Source organism: Salvelinus fontinalis, chromosome 20 (genome assembly GCF_029448725.1).
Source record: "Salvelinus fontinalis isolate EN_2023a chromosome 20, ASM2944872v1, whole genome shotgun sequence".
Taxonomy (NCBI): Eukaryota; Metazoa; Chordata; class Actinopteri; order Salmoniformes; family Salmonidae; genus Salvelinus; species Salvelinus fontinalis.
This window is the reverse complement of record NC_074684.1, coordinates 20852356-20867382: the sequence shown is the minus strand read 5'-3', so window position 1 is coordinate 20867382 and position 15027 is coordinate 20852356. Positions and strand designations below refer to the sequence as shown.

Genomic DNA, 15027 nt, shown 5'->3' with positions numbered 1-15027 from the left:
CAACAAGTTTAACATTTCTTGCAGTGCAGGAAAGTTCTCCTGCGACAGGGTGATCAAATGAAGATCCTACATCTGTACACACATACTGTGCAGAATTACAGTATACTGCACACACTTGTTACACGTTGCTGGTTGTGCCTGAGGATTCTTACATGAACTTTGTGTTGGAGTACTATTCCATAAACAAAGACTGGGCATACACCGCATCAAAGCTGCTGCTCGGCCACTAAAGGTCTTATGCAACCCCTTTAAAAGCACCGGATCGGACACCGCTGCTCTCTTCTTGTCACTAAGAATTAGTCTAGAGCTTGTTATTGTTGATGGGCACAATGCATAACTGGTAGGCTATTTAGAGTTGAGATCAACAGCCATATCACTAGCTCACATCTCTGTGTATGGGCACTAAACTTTGATCCTCTTTAACCAATGCTTAGATTGCACATCCCGCCTCCCCTCTCCCCTCTCCTCTTCTGTCCTATGTGCTGACTCATATTTCAGCTGGTGCCCTTGCCTCTGTCTCCCTGTCTGCCTAGCTCGCGTCCTATCTACCTCTCTCTGGTTACGTCAGCACATCTCTTCCATGAAGCCTGCCGTTAAGTCCAGGATATGAGCAAGTTGGCGGGGTTAGCTAAGTGCTGTCTGTGGTGATGGAACACCAATGGAGAGAGATTTCCAGTGCTGCTCAGATGACAGCTAGCAGGACAGGCACGTTATGTCACAAGGAGCTGCCAGGAAGTCAACTCTACTGCCTTCCCTTTTTTGGATTCCCTCTCACTACATAAATAGATTAGATTGCTGTGCTTTGAATGACATTCATGATGTTGAGTTATAAACCACATGGCTGTCGTTGCAGATTGAATGACATTCATGATGTTGAGTTATAAACCACATGGCTGTCGTTGCAGATTGAATGACATTCATGATGTTGAGTTATAAACCACATGGCTGTCGTTGCAGATTGAATGACATTCATGATGTTGAGTTATAAACCACATGGCTGTCGTTGCAGATTGAATGACATTCATGATGTTGAGTTATAAACCACATGGCTGTCGTTGCAGATTGAATGACATTCATGATGTTGAGTTATAAACCACATGGCTGTCGTTGCAGATTGAATGACATTCATGATGTTGAGTTATAAACCACATGGCTGTCATTGCAGATTGAATGACATCATTGTGAGCTGGTCTGTAAACAAACATCAAAAGTCTGATGAATGATGATGTTGACTGACATGAAAGCGTGTTTGGATCAGAAGAACTGAAAGGTGTTGGAACAGTGAGCTGTCCATGGTACTGCTGTTGATAAGGGAGTATTACTCAAAGGTGTAAACAAATCCTGGGTCATATGATGACACATGGTGTGTGTGACTGATTACATTTTAAGCCTACCATGTGGCTGTCCAGTCACCTTATTCTTCCTGTGTTTGTGACCGGCAGGACAGAGGCTACCTACCTTAACCCAGGGGTCCTTCCTTACATCACATCCCTGAGTGGCTGGACCATAGGATGTTTACTCATCCCAAATTAAACCTGAATCAAAACATCCTATTTATATCTCTCCCTCCGCAGTACGCCAAGCAACAGGCCAATATAGCACCTCGACCCCCTCTGGTTCCCCCCACTCTGGCCCCTGTCGGACCCCATCTGTAATAACAACTGTGTTTTTATAGGAACCTCCTTCTTGGCCCCTGGCCGGGCCCTTGGTTACGAGAATGCAACGTCCAGAGCTCCTGAGTCGTGTGTCCTTCCCCGGTGACCCGTCTCCTTGGCGCCAGCGCTGCGGTAACATCCCGGTGTCGTGAAACCAGATAGCTGTGGCTAAATACGTGCTAAATGTGGACCACATCTTTCAGGGAGCATGGCCCTCTGTAAAATGGGAGAAATACATGTCCAGTCATGTTAGCATTTTGTCTGACACATACAGTACACACACACTCTTAACTCTATACCGTATGCACAAATTGGCTACCACACATACCATCTTTCACTCATACGTTCTCGTGTATTCATCCACTTACACATATCCTCTTACACACACACACACACACCACACACACACACACACACACACACACACACACACACACACACACACACACACACACACACACACACACACACACACACACACACACACACACTACACACAGAGCTGTTGATTGGCTAATAGACGTGTGTGGTTGCTCAACAGGGCCTGGCTGGTGGAACACACCATGAAGCTACAGCAGGGTTCTATTTACAGTGATGATGACGCAACCTTCTCTTTCAGAATCACTCTACATCATCACCATCACCACCCAACTCTTATATCATTTTTGTCTCATTGTTATCCACACCTGGACTAATTGTCCTGGCCTGTCCTGTACTGAGGACACCATCCAGGATAGCTTCATGATTTGACTCATTGTTATCCACACCTGGACTAATTGTCCTGGCCTGTCCTGTACTGAGAACACCATCCAGGATAGCTTCATGATTTGACTCATTGTTATCCACACCTGGACTCACTGTCCTGGCCTGTCCTGTACTGAGGACACCATCCAGGATAGCTTCATGATTTGACTCATTGTTATCCACACCTGGACTCACTGTCCTGGCCTGTCCTGTACTGAGGATACCATCCAGGATAGCTTCATGATTTGACTCATTGTTATCCACACCTGGACTCACTGTCCTGGCCTGTCCTGTACTGAGGATACCATCCAGGATAGCTTCATGATTTGACTCATTGTTATCCACACCTGGACTCACTGTCCTGGCCTGTCCTGTACTGAGGATACCATCCAGGATAGCTTCATGATTTGACTCATTGTTATCCACACCTGGACTCACTGTCCTGGCCTGTCCTGTACTGAGGATACCATCCAGGATAGCTTCATGATTTGACTCATTGTTATCCACACCTGGACTCACTGTCCTGGCCTGTCCTGTACTGAGGATACCATCCAGGATAGCTTCATGATTTGACTCATTGTTATCCACACCTGGACTCACTGTCCTGGCCTGTCCTGTACTGAGGATACCATCCAGGATAGCTTCATGATTTGACTCATTGTTATCCACACCTGGACTCACTGTCCTGGCCTGTCCTGTACTGAGGATACCATCCAGGATAGCTTCATGATTTGACTCATTGTTATCCACACCTGGACTCACTGTCCTGGCCTGTCCTGTACTGAGGATACCATCCAGGATAGCTTCATGATTTGACTCATTGTGTGTTGGGCCGCGCGCTTGGATGCTGTTCTAGATTCTGGCGTGTGATTTAAGAAGGACCTCATCTCCTCCTCACTCTAATTTGGACTAAATACTGTTAGGCCTAGAGGAATGCTGTGACCATGTGATCCAGCCCAAGCCCTGTTCTGTTTCTGGTCCGGCTAACAGAGATCACCCTGATCCACTATTCCTCTTTTTGGGTGTTGCAGCACAGCCTGGCCCTAGATGCTTTATCCTGTTATGTAACTGGGTTTCAGGTAAATACTGTTTATTTAAATACAGCTGATTTCTTCTCCCGGCCAAGTGATTTCGTCTCAAATGAACACAGAACTGTATCTGTTGAATTATGGAATGTGTGTAGTACATTGGCAGGCTGAATGCTTGGGACGACTTGTGGAGCCACCATACCCCACTGTACAGCCACCATACCCCACTGTACAGCCACCATACCCCACTGTGCAGCCACCATACCCCACTGTACAGCCACCATACCCCACTGTACAGCCACCATACCCCACTGTACAGCCACCATACCCCACTGTGCAGCCACCATACCCCACTGTGCAGCCACCATACCCCACTGTACAGCCACCATACCCCACTGTACAGCCACCATACCCCACTGTACAGCCACCATACCCCACTGTACAGCCACCATACCCCACTGTACAGCCACCATACCCCACTGTACAGCCACCATACCCCACTGTGCAGCCACCATACCCCACTGTACAGCCACCATACCCCACTGTACAGCCACCATACCCCACTGTACAGCCTCCACCTGTGTTGTGGATGTTGTGTTGGCTAGATCACAGTGTGAGATCGTTGCTGCCCCCAGAGACTGTCACAGTCCATCGGACAGCAGTGAGCAGGGACACGAGAGGCAGGGGGGGGTGAGTCCTGCACCTTTCTGCCTGTACAGAGAGGGAAGGGAAGAGGATACCTAGTCAGGTGCACAGCTGAATGCATTCAACCAACATTCCATTTGTTTCCTCCTTCCCAAACCTCATCATCCTCTAAGATGGAGGAGGCAGTACTCCTATTTTACTCTATCTAGCTCTATCAAGCTCTATCAAGCTCTATCAAGCTCTATCAAGCTCTATCTAGCTCTATCAAGCTCTATCAAGCTCTATCTAGCTCTATCAAGCTCTATCAAGCTCTATCTAGCTCTATCATGCTCTATCTAGATATATCAAGCTCTATCTAGCTCTACATTCTACAGCTGACTGTTACTGACTAACTGGGCATGGAACAAGAAAGAGCCGTGCACACCTATCTATCCATCCTGCTGGGAAAAGCAGGCCGTGTGTACAGGGACCGGGATCTGGGACACCACGGCCGTGTGTACAGGGACCGGGATCTGGGACACCATGGCTGTGTGTACAGGGACCGGGATCTGGGACACCGTGGCCGTGTGTACAGGGACCGGGATCTGGGACACCATGGCTGTGTGTACAGGGACCGGGATCTGGGACACCATGGCTGTGTGAACAGGGACCGGGATCTGGGACACCACGGCCGTGTGTACAGGAACCGGGATCTGGGACACCGCGGCCGTGTGTACAGGGACCGGGATCTGGGACACCGTGGCCTTGTGTACAGGGACCGGGATCTGGGACACCATGGCTGTGTGTACAGGGACCGGGATCTGGGACACCATGGCCTTGTGTACAGGGACCGGGATCTGGGACACCATGGCCTTGTGTACAGGGACCGTGATCTGGGACACCGTGGCCGTGTGTACAGGGACCGGGATCTGGGACACCATGGCTGTGTGTACAGGGACCGGGATCTTGGACACCATGGCCGTGTGTACAGGGACCGGGATCTGGGACACCATGGCCTTGTGTACAGGGACCGGGATCTGGGACACCGTGGCCGTGTGTACAGGGACCGGGATCTGGGACACCGTGGCCGTGTGTACAGGGACTGGGATCTGGGACACCATGGCCGTGTGTACAGGGACCGGGATCTGGGACACCATGGCTGTGTGTACAGGGACCGGGATCTTGGACACCATGGCCGTGTGTACAGGGACCGGGATCTGGGACACCATGGCTGTGTGTACAGGGACCGGGATCTGGGACACCATGGCTGTGTGTACAGGGACCGGGATCTGGGACACCATGGCTGTGTGTACAGGGACCGGGATCTGGGACACCGTGGCAGTGTGTACAGGGACCGGGATCTGGGAAAAGCAGGCCTTGTGTACAGGGACCGGGATCTGGGACACCATGGCTGTGTGTACAGGGACCGGGATCTGGGACACCATGGCCATGTGTACAGGGACCGGGATCTGGGACACCATGGCTGTGTGTACAGGGACCGGGATCTGGGACACCATGGCTGTGTGTACAGGGACCGGGATCTGGGACACCATGGCAGTGTGTACAGGGACCGGGATCTGGGACACCATGGCTGTGTGTACAGGGACCGGGATCTGGGACACCATGGCTGTGTGTACAGGGACCGGTATCTGGGACACCATGGCTGTGTGTACAGGGACCGGGATCTGGGAAAAGCAGGCCTTGTGTACAGGGACCGGGATCTGGGACACCATGGCTGTGTGTACAGGGACCAGGATCTGGGACACCATTGCCGTGTGTACAGGGACCGGGATCTGGGACACCATGGCCGTGTGTACAGGGACCAGGATCTGGGACACCATTGCCGTGTGTACAGGGACCAGGATCTGGGACACCATGGCCTTGTGTACAGGGACCGGGATCTGGGACACCATGGCTGTGATTGTGATTGTTAGAAGCAGGAGCACTGTAAGAAAGCTCTCCCCAAATCTGTGAGTTGTGGGGGGGAGCTGAATACTACCAGTCCCAGGCTTCTACAGGCCTATTTCCCCATCACTTTCTGTCTCTCTCTGTCTCAGTACAGTACTGCACAGCGCTATATTTTTGCGTGAATGCTGCAGCCAAAGCCAAATCCACTGCAGGGCACTGTCTGTCTGTCTTTCTGTCTGTCTCTCTCCCTCTCTGTCTTTCTCTCCAATCTCTCTGTCTTTCTCTCCCTCTTTCTGTCTCTGTCTTTCTCTCCCTCTCTCTGTCTCTGTCTTTCTCTCCCTCTCTCTGTCTCTGTCTTTCTCCAATCTCTCTCTTTCTCTCCCTCTCTCTGTCTCTCTCTCTGTCTTTCTCTCCAATCTCTCTGTCTTTCTCTCCCTCTCTCTGTCTCTGTCTTTCTCTCCCTTTCTCTGTCTGTCTTTCTCCAATCTATGTCTTTCTCTCCCTCTCTCTGTCACTGTCTTTCTCCAATCTCTCTCTTTCTCTCCCTCTCTCTGTCTCTCTCTCTGTCTTTCTCTCCAATCTCTCTGTCTTTCTCTCCCTCTCTCTGTCTCTGTCTTTCTCTCCCTCTCTCTGTCTGTCTTTCTCCAATCTATGTCTTTCTCTCCCTCTCTCTGTCTCTCTCTCTGTCTTTCTCTCCAATCTCTCTGGCTTTCTCTCCCTCTCTCTGTCTTTCTCTCCAATCTCTCTGTCTTTCTCTCCCTGTCTCTGTCTCTGTCTTTCTCTCTCTCTCTTTCTCTCCCTCTCTCTCTCTCTGTGTCTTTCTCTCCCTCTCTCTCTCTCTCTGTCTTTCTCTCCAATCTCCCTGTCTTTCTCTCCCTCTATCTCTCTGTCTTTCTCTCCCTCTCTGTCTCTGTATTTCTCTCCCTATCTCTCTCTGTCTTTCTCTCTCTCTCTAGTCTTTCTCTCCCTCTCTCTGTCTTTCACTCCCTCTGTCTTTCTCTCCAATCTCTTTCTCTTAGCCTTTTTTTCCTCTTCTGCCGTAATGCAAATCAGAACCAGATGAGTGTGTTCTGGGTGCATTAAACCCCAGTCTGGAGTTTAATTAGACTCCTGTGAAAACATGAGGCTTTTCAGTTACTACCTCCCTACCTATATAAGGGTGGAAAACACAGACCTTGCCCTTCCAACCTCCCTTTTATTGTGTCATGAATAACAGTTGTTAGAATGTGTGTGTGTGTGTATGTGTGTGGGTGTGTGCGTGTGTGCGGGTGCGTGCGTGTGTGTGTGTGTGTGTGTGGGGCCCTTGCCCCTCTTTGATTTCATACAGTAAATAACATCTGAAATCACTCTTAATAATCCCAGGTATTTCATCAAGTATTCAAGCCTGCTGGGCCTCAGAACTATGTGTAGTCTTTCAGAAATATTTTTTGGGTGGTTTTGCTCCAATAACAAGCTTATTGGCCTCGTTTAAAAATATTTATTTTCCTCCCTTCTCCAATATTTTTCCTCCCTTTGTCCTGAACATATCCTCCCGGCCACCAGTCCTGTCACCACTACGTGTGTTTTCTCTTTGTGGTTGCTCCCTGGTGGCCCACTATCATATCAGTTACTATCAACTACTGTACATGGCAGCATCATCAGGCTGTTAGAGATGGTAGTCAGTGTTAACATACTGATGCCTTTTCCAGGGTGTTAGACTTGTGTCTTCATCACGCCTTCCAGACGGCCTGTAGAGGGCTGTGTTAGTGGTCTGGAGGTCTGGTTTACAATAACCGTGTCCAGACCAGGTTATTGCAGACAGCCGGCTAGGGGAGGAAGTGTTGTGTGAGACTTGGAGAAAGGGATTTGAGTGGCAGCCGGTCCTGTGTGGAATGTGCTGTCTCACAACCAGAATGACTTGCTCTGGCTACATCACTCCGCAACCCCCAGGCCCTCCAGCTGCTCTGGCTACATCACTCCTCAACCCCCAGCCCCTCCAGCTGCTCTGGCTACATCACTCCTCAACCCCCAGCCTCTCCAGCTGCTCTGGCTACATCACTCCTCAACCCCCAGGCCCTCCAGCTGCTCTGGCTACATCACTCCTCAACCCCCAGGCCCTCCAGCTGCTCTGGCTACATCACTCCTCAACCCCCAGCCTCTCCAGCTGCTCTGGCTACATCACCCCACCCCCAGGCCCTCCAGCTGCTCTGGCTACATCACTCCTCAACCCCCAGCCCTCCAGCTGCTCTGGCTACATCACTCCTCAACCCCCAGGCCCTCCAGCTGCTCTGGCTACATCACCCCACCCCCAGCCCCTCCAGCTGTTCTGGCTACATCACTCCTCAACCCCCAGCCTCTCCAGCTGCTCTGGCTACATCACTCCTCAACCCCCAGCCTCTCCAGCTGCTCTGGCTACATCACCCCACCCCCAGGCCCTCCAGCTGCTCTGGCTACATCACTCCTCAACCCCCAGCCCTCCAGCTGCTCTGGCTACATCACTCCTCAACCCCCAGGCCCTCCAGCTGCTCTGGCTACATCACTCCTCAACCCCCAGCCTCTCCAGCTGCTCTGGCTACATCACTCCTCAACCCCCAGCCTCTCCAGCTGCTCTGGCTACATCACCCCACCCCCAGCCCCTCCAGCTGCTCTGGCTACACCACTCCTCAACCCCCAGCCTCTCCAGCTGCTCTGGCTACATCACCCAACCCCCAGCCTCTCCAGCTGCTCTGGCTACACCACTCCTCAACCCCCAGCCTCTCCAGCTGCTCTGGCTACATCACCCCACCCCCAGCCCCTCCAGCTGCTCTGGCTACATCACTCCTCAACCCCCAGCCTCTCCAGCTGCTCTGGCTACATCACCCCACCCCCAGCCCCTCCAGCTGCTCTGGCAACACCACTCCTCAACCCCCAGCCCTCCAGCTGCTCTGGCTACACCACTCCTCAACCTCCAGCTGCTCTGGCTACACCACTCCTCAACCCCCATCCCTCCAGCTGCTCTGGCTACATCACTCCTCAACCCCCAGCCCCTCCAGCTGCTCTGGCTACACCACTCCTCAACCCCCAACCTCTCCAGCCCTCCAGCTGTTCTGGCAACATCACTCCTCAACCCCCAGCCTCTCCAGCCCTCCAGCTGCTCTGGCTACATCACTCCTCAACCCCCATCCCTCCAGCTGCTCTGGCTACACCACTCCTCAACCCCCAGCCCTCCAGCTGCTCTGGTTACACCACTCCTCAACCCCCAGCCTCTCCAGCTGCTCTGGCTACACCACTCCTCAACCCCCAGCTCCTCCAGCTGTTCTGGCTACACCACTCCTCAACCCCCAGCCCCTCCAGCCCTCCAGCTGTTCTGGCTACACCACTCCTCAACCCCCAGCCCCTCCAGCCCTCCAGCTGTTCTGGCTACACCACTCCTCAACCCCCAGCCCTCCAGCTGCTCTGGCTACACCACTCCTTAACCCCCAGCCCCTCCAGCCCTCCAGCTGTTCTGGCTACATCACTCCTCAACCCCCAGCCCCTCCAGCTGTTCTGGCTACACCACTCCTCAACCCCCAGCCCTTCCAGCTGTTCTGGCTACATCACTCCTCAACCCCCAGCCCTCCAGCTGCTCTGGCTACACCACTCCTTAACCCCCAGCCCTCCAGCTGCTCTGGCAACATCACTCCTCAACCCCTAGCCCCTCCAGCCCTCCAGCTGCTCTGGCTACACCACTCCTTAACCCCCATTCCCTCCAGCCCTCCAGCTGTTCTGGCTACACCACTCCTCAACCCCCAGCCCCTCCAGCCCTCCAGCTGTTCTGGCTACACCACTCCTTAACCCCCAGCCCTCCAGCTGCTCTGGCAACATCACTCCTCAACCCCCAGCCCCTCCAGCCCTCTAGCTGCTCTGGCTACACCACTCCTTAACCCCCAGCCCCTCCAGCCCTCCAGCTGTTCTGGCTACACCACTCCTCAACCCCCAGCCCCTCCAGCCCTCCAGCTGTTCTGGCTACACCACTCCTTAACCCCCAGCCCTCCAGCTGCTCTGGCAACATCACTCCTCAACCCCCAGCCCCTCCAGCCCTCTAGCTGCTCTGGCTACACCACTCCTTAACCCCCAGCCCCTCCAGCCCTCCAGCTGTTCTGGCTACACCACTCCTCAACCCCCAGCCCCCCCAGCCCTCCAGCTGTTCTGGCTACACCAATCCTCAACCCCCAGCCCCTCCAGCCCTCCAGCTGCTCTGGCTACACCACTCCTCAACCCCCAGCCCTCCAGCCCTCCAGCTGTTCTGGCTACACCACTCCTCAACCCCCAGCCCCTCCAGCCCTCCAGCTGCTCTGGCTACACCACTCCTCAACCCCCAGCCCTCCAGCCCTCCAGCTGCTCTGGCTACACCACTCCTCAACCCCCAGCCCCCCCAGCCCTCCAGCTGTTCTGGTTACACCACTCCTCAACCCCCAGCCCCTCCAGCCCTCCAGCTGCTCTGGCTACACCACTCCACAACCCCCAGCCCTCCAGCTGTTCTGGCTACACCACTCCTCAACCCCCAGCCCCTCCAGCCCTCCAGCTGTTCTGGCTACACCACTCCTTAACCCCCAGCCCCTCCAGCCCTCCAGCTGTTCTGGCTACATCACTCCTCAACCTCCAGCCCTCCAGCTGTTCTGGCTACATCACTCCTCAACCCCCAGCCCCTCCAGCCCTCCAGCTGCTCTGGCTACACCACTCCTCAACCCCCAGCCCTCCAGCCCTCCAGCTGCTCTGGCTACACCACTCCTCAACCCCCAGCCCCCCCAGCCCTCCAGCTGTTCTGGTTACACCACTCCTCAACCCCCAGCCCCTCCAGCCCTCCAGCTGCTCTGGCTACACCACTCCTCAACCCCCAGCCCTCCAGCTGCTCTGGCTACACCACTCCTCAACCCCCAGCCCTCCAGCTGCTCTGGCAACATCACTCCTCAACCCCCAGCCCCTCCATCCCTCCAGCTGCTCTGGCTACACCACTCCTTAACCCCCAGCCCCTCCAGCCCTCCAGCTGTTCTGGCTACACCACTCCTCAACCCCCAGCCCCTCCAGCCCTCCAGCTGTTCTGGCTACACCACTCCTTAACCCCCAGCCCCTCCAGCTGTTCTGGCTACACCACTCCTCAACCCCCAGCCCCTCCAGCCCTCCAGCTGTTCTGGCTACACCACTCCTTAACCCCCAGCCCCTCCAGCCCTCCAGCTGTTCTGGCTACATCACTCCTCAACCCCCAGCCCCTCCAGCCCTCCAGCTGTTCTGGCTACATCACTCCTCAACCCCCAGCCTCTCCAGCCCTCCAGCTGTTCTGGCTACATCACTCCTCAACCCCCAGCCTCTCCAGCCCTCCAGCTGTTCTGGCTACATCACTCCTCAACCCCCAGCCCCTCCAGCCCTCCAGCTGTTCTGGCTACATCACTCCTCAACCCCCAGCCTCTCCAGCCCTCCAGCTGTTCTGGCTACATCACTCCTCAACCCCCAGCCTCTCCAGCCCTCCAGCTGTTCTGGCTACATCACTCCTCAACCCCCAGCCTCTCCAGCCCTCCAGCTGTTCTGGCTACATCACTCCTCAACCCCCAGCCTCTCCAGCCCTCCAGCTGCTCTGGTATTTGCTCTGACACACACTAACAAAGGAGCACTTTGTCAGAACCTCAACTAGGCGCGTGCCATTGTCTCTATTAGCGCCTTGACCTAAGGGTTTCCCGGGGCTCAAGGTGAGCGGAAACTGAACCCATAAGAACTGAAAACCCACCAATGGAATCTGGGTGGCATGACAACAGGGTCTTTGTCTCAGTACAAATCAGTCAAAGTAGGCTACTTCAGTACAACTTGTAAACCAGTGCAATTGACCTCCATTCTGAACTAACGTTGCTTTCAAAATATTGCTGAATCTTTTAAGTTGATTGACCTTATAACTCGACAAAGGATAAAATCATAATGGATCATTTAATGCGTCTCCCAGTGCCATTTTCACATATTTGACAACATTGCGGTCGTTAGGCATATGCATTTGGGGGATGTGATGTGAATGGTACTAATGAATAATTTGACATGAGGAGGGCGGACAGAAGGACTGCTCTGTCACTGCCCTGCCTGGCTGGCTCCTCCTCCATAGCATCTCTGTCACTGCCCTGCCTGGCTGGCTCCTCCTCCATAGCATCTCTGTCACTGTCAGGGTACAGGACAGTCAGAATCCTTCTCTGCAATGCTCTTTTTTTGGGCAGAGGTTCTTTGGACTCTCTGTTTTTCTGGTCATCAATCATTGAGATTGATGTGAAGGGACATTACACAGGTTCTGTGTTGGCCAGGAGCAGTACTTTGCTGCCTGTACTGGAGGACTGCCCTGACCTGTCACCATCAGACAGGTCCTCTGTCCTCCTCATCTGGTGGCAGATCAATGTGCTTTAGTTTAACCGACTGCTCAGTCCTCTGTGGTGTATGTTACCATGACAACTGTATTTCTCTATATAAAGGCATGACAAGGAATGACAAAGAAGTTGGCCCGGAGCTGAGACCTACTGTCCACCCACTCTGCCCCAGCTTCCAGACTCTCCCTGTCTCTATGGCTTACTCTCCCCTCCTCTCCCTTTCCCCCCAAACAAAGCCAGGCTACTTACAGTACTTCTGCAACAGTACATTCCTGCTCTGCTGCATTGCAGAGTCCTCTAGTTTTAATAAGATGCACGGAAGCCCTGCTGGAGGCTTAGATGTCTTTATATTTGTCTATTTCTGTACATGATGAAAGTTGGATATGGGCCCCTGGTTGTTGCATGGTTCCCATGATGTGCTGATGTAATGGGCTGAAAGGATTATTGGTTTGGAGTCCACACCTACCGGCGTACTCATGGCTAACTAGTGGCTGTATTTTAGTGCTAAGGTCTACAGTAGTGCTAGTCCATAGGGTTCTTCCAATTAATTACAGGTGTAGAATAACAGTGAAATGCTTATTTATGGGCCCTCCCCAACAAGGCAGAGAGAAACGAAGAGAAATGTAGAAATAATAACACAAGGAATAAATACACAATGAATAACAATAACTTGGCTAAATACACGGGTAGCAGCACAGAGTCGATGTGCAGGGGTATGAGGTAATGGAGGTAGATATGTACATATAGGATAAAGTGACTAGGCAACGGGTTAGATAACAGATAGTAGCAGCAGCGTATGTGAAAAAAATTGTTAGTGTAAAATTGATTAATTGGTTACTTGGTTAACTGTTTAACTAACTATTTATCAGTCTTATGGCTTGGGGATAAAAGCTATTCAGGGTCCTGTTGGTTCCAGACTTGCTGTACCGCTTGCCCTGCAGTAGCAGAGAGAACAGTCTATGAGTTAGACCTGCTGCAGCCTTCTATGAACCAGGACACATTTCAGAAAACATCATGCCCAGTAAGATGTATGAAATGGTTCTTGGAACACGCTGTGCAGTACAATGTTCAGAAGAATCACTCTGAAGAACCTCCTTTGTTCCCAAAGTCTGCACTTCCAATAAAGTTGTGGTCATTTTGTTGTAGAAATGTATGTAGTTTGAATAAGTAAGATAGTCCACACATACTGTTCTGCTTCTCTAAGTGTCTTTCTCGTTCCCTCTCTCCTGTCCTTCAGACCAATCCAGCTCCAGCACCACACTGTCCTTCCAGCCACTGCGCTCCCAGGGTGCCATCCCCACAGCCCACGTCATGCCCTCGCCCTCTTCCGGCACCAAGCTCAGCACGGTACTCTGCCCTGGGGTCAGCCCCTGGTCCTCCTGCCAGCTGCCCTCGCCCCTCGACAGTCCCCTGGACATGAAGGACCCCCGGCCCGTCCGCCGCTGGTCCTCCCTCACCCGCCTCAGCGTCCAGGAGAAGTCCAGCCCTGTGGGCCGGGTAGCATACCGCACTGACCCCCACGGCTCCCTGGACAGAGGCATGCTCTACGGTTACAGGCAGGACCCTCTGCGCCCCACAGAACCCTACCTATCCCAAGGGCTCCACCTGCGCTCCCCGGGGGCTGAGGCCCGGTACAAATACCCCCTAAGTACTAAGACAGACTCTCACTCTGCCTGCTCATCCCCGCTCAAACCCAACACCTTAGACCTGACCTACAGTGCCTTACCGGAGACCAAGCACCCTGGCGTCGGGCTGACGGTACCCATCCAGAGGGGCCTGCCACTGGGCCACCAGGCAGTAGGAGGGTCCCCCATCCAGCCGGCGGTGAGGACCCAGATGTGGCTGAGTGAGCAGATGGAGTACCGGCCTCCCGGACCTGGGACAGAGCTATGTGGGGGCTTGTCGGCCTGGCAACAGGAGCAGCAGCAGAGAGAGAGGTTGCGTCAGGAGGCCGAGCTCAACCAGGTGAGAGGAGGGGATGAGGAAGTACATTTTTAATTTTTTAATTTCACCTTTATTTAACCAGGTAGGCCAGTTGAGAACAAGTTCTCATTTACAACTGCGACCTGGCCAAGATAAAGCAAAGCAGTGCGACAAAAACAACAACACAGAGTTACACAAACAAACGTACAGTCAATAACACAATAGAAAAATCTATGTACAGTGTGTCCAAATGTAGAAGAGTAGGGAGGTAAGGCAATAAAAAGGCCATAGGGCCTCCCGGGTGGCGCAGTGGTCTAGGGCACTGCATCGCAGTGCTAACTGCGCCACCAGAGTCTCTGGGTTCGCCCCCAGGCTCTGTCGCAGCCGGCCGCGACCGGGAGGTCCGTGGGGCGACGCACAATTGGGCTAGCGTCGTCCGGGTTAGGGAGGGTTTGGCCGGTAGGGATTTCCTTGTCTCATCGCGCTCCAGCGACTCCTGTGGCGGGCTGGGCGCAGTGCGCGCTAACCAAGGGGGGCGGGTGCACGGTGTTTCCTCCGACACATTGGTGCGGCTGGCTTCCGGGTTGGAGGCGCGCTGTGTTAAGAAGCAGTACGGCTGGTTGGGTTGTGCTTCGGAGGACGCATGGCTTTCGACCTTCGTCTCTCCCGAGCCCGTACGGGAGTTGTAGTGATGAGACAAGATAGTAATTACTAGCGATTGGATACCACGAAAATTGGGGAGAAAATGGGATAAAATTTAAAATTAAAATAAATAAATAGGCCATAGAGGTGAAATAATTACAATTTAGC

General features: G+C 53.3%; 1 protein-coding gene across 2 annotated transcripts in view; it reads left to right on the top strand.

Moving 5' to 3' along the window:
- Positions 1 to 15027, top strand: part of LOC129817497 (centrosomal protein of 85 kDa-like) — an 87229-nt gene that overhangs the window by 32784 nt on the left and 39418 nt on the right. For both annotated transcript variants that reach the window (XM_055872801.1, XM_055872800.1), the window contains exon 3: positions 13532 to 14259. In XM_055872801.1, coding sequence (XP_055728776.1) covers positions 13532 to 14259 — 728 coding nt within the window. The remainder of the gene's footprint in view (positions 1 to 13531; positions 14260 to 15027) is intronic.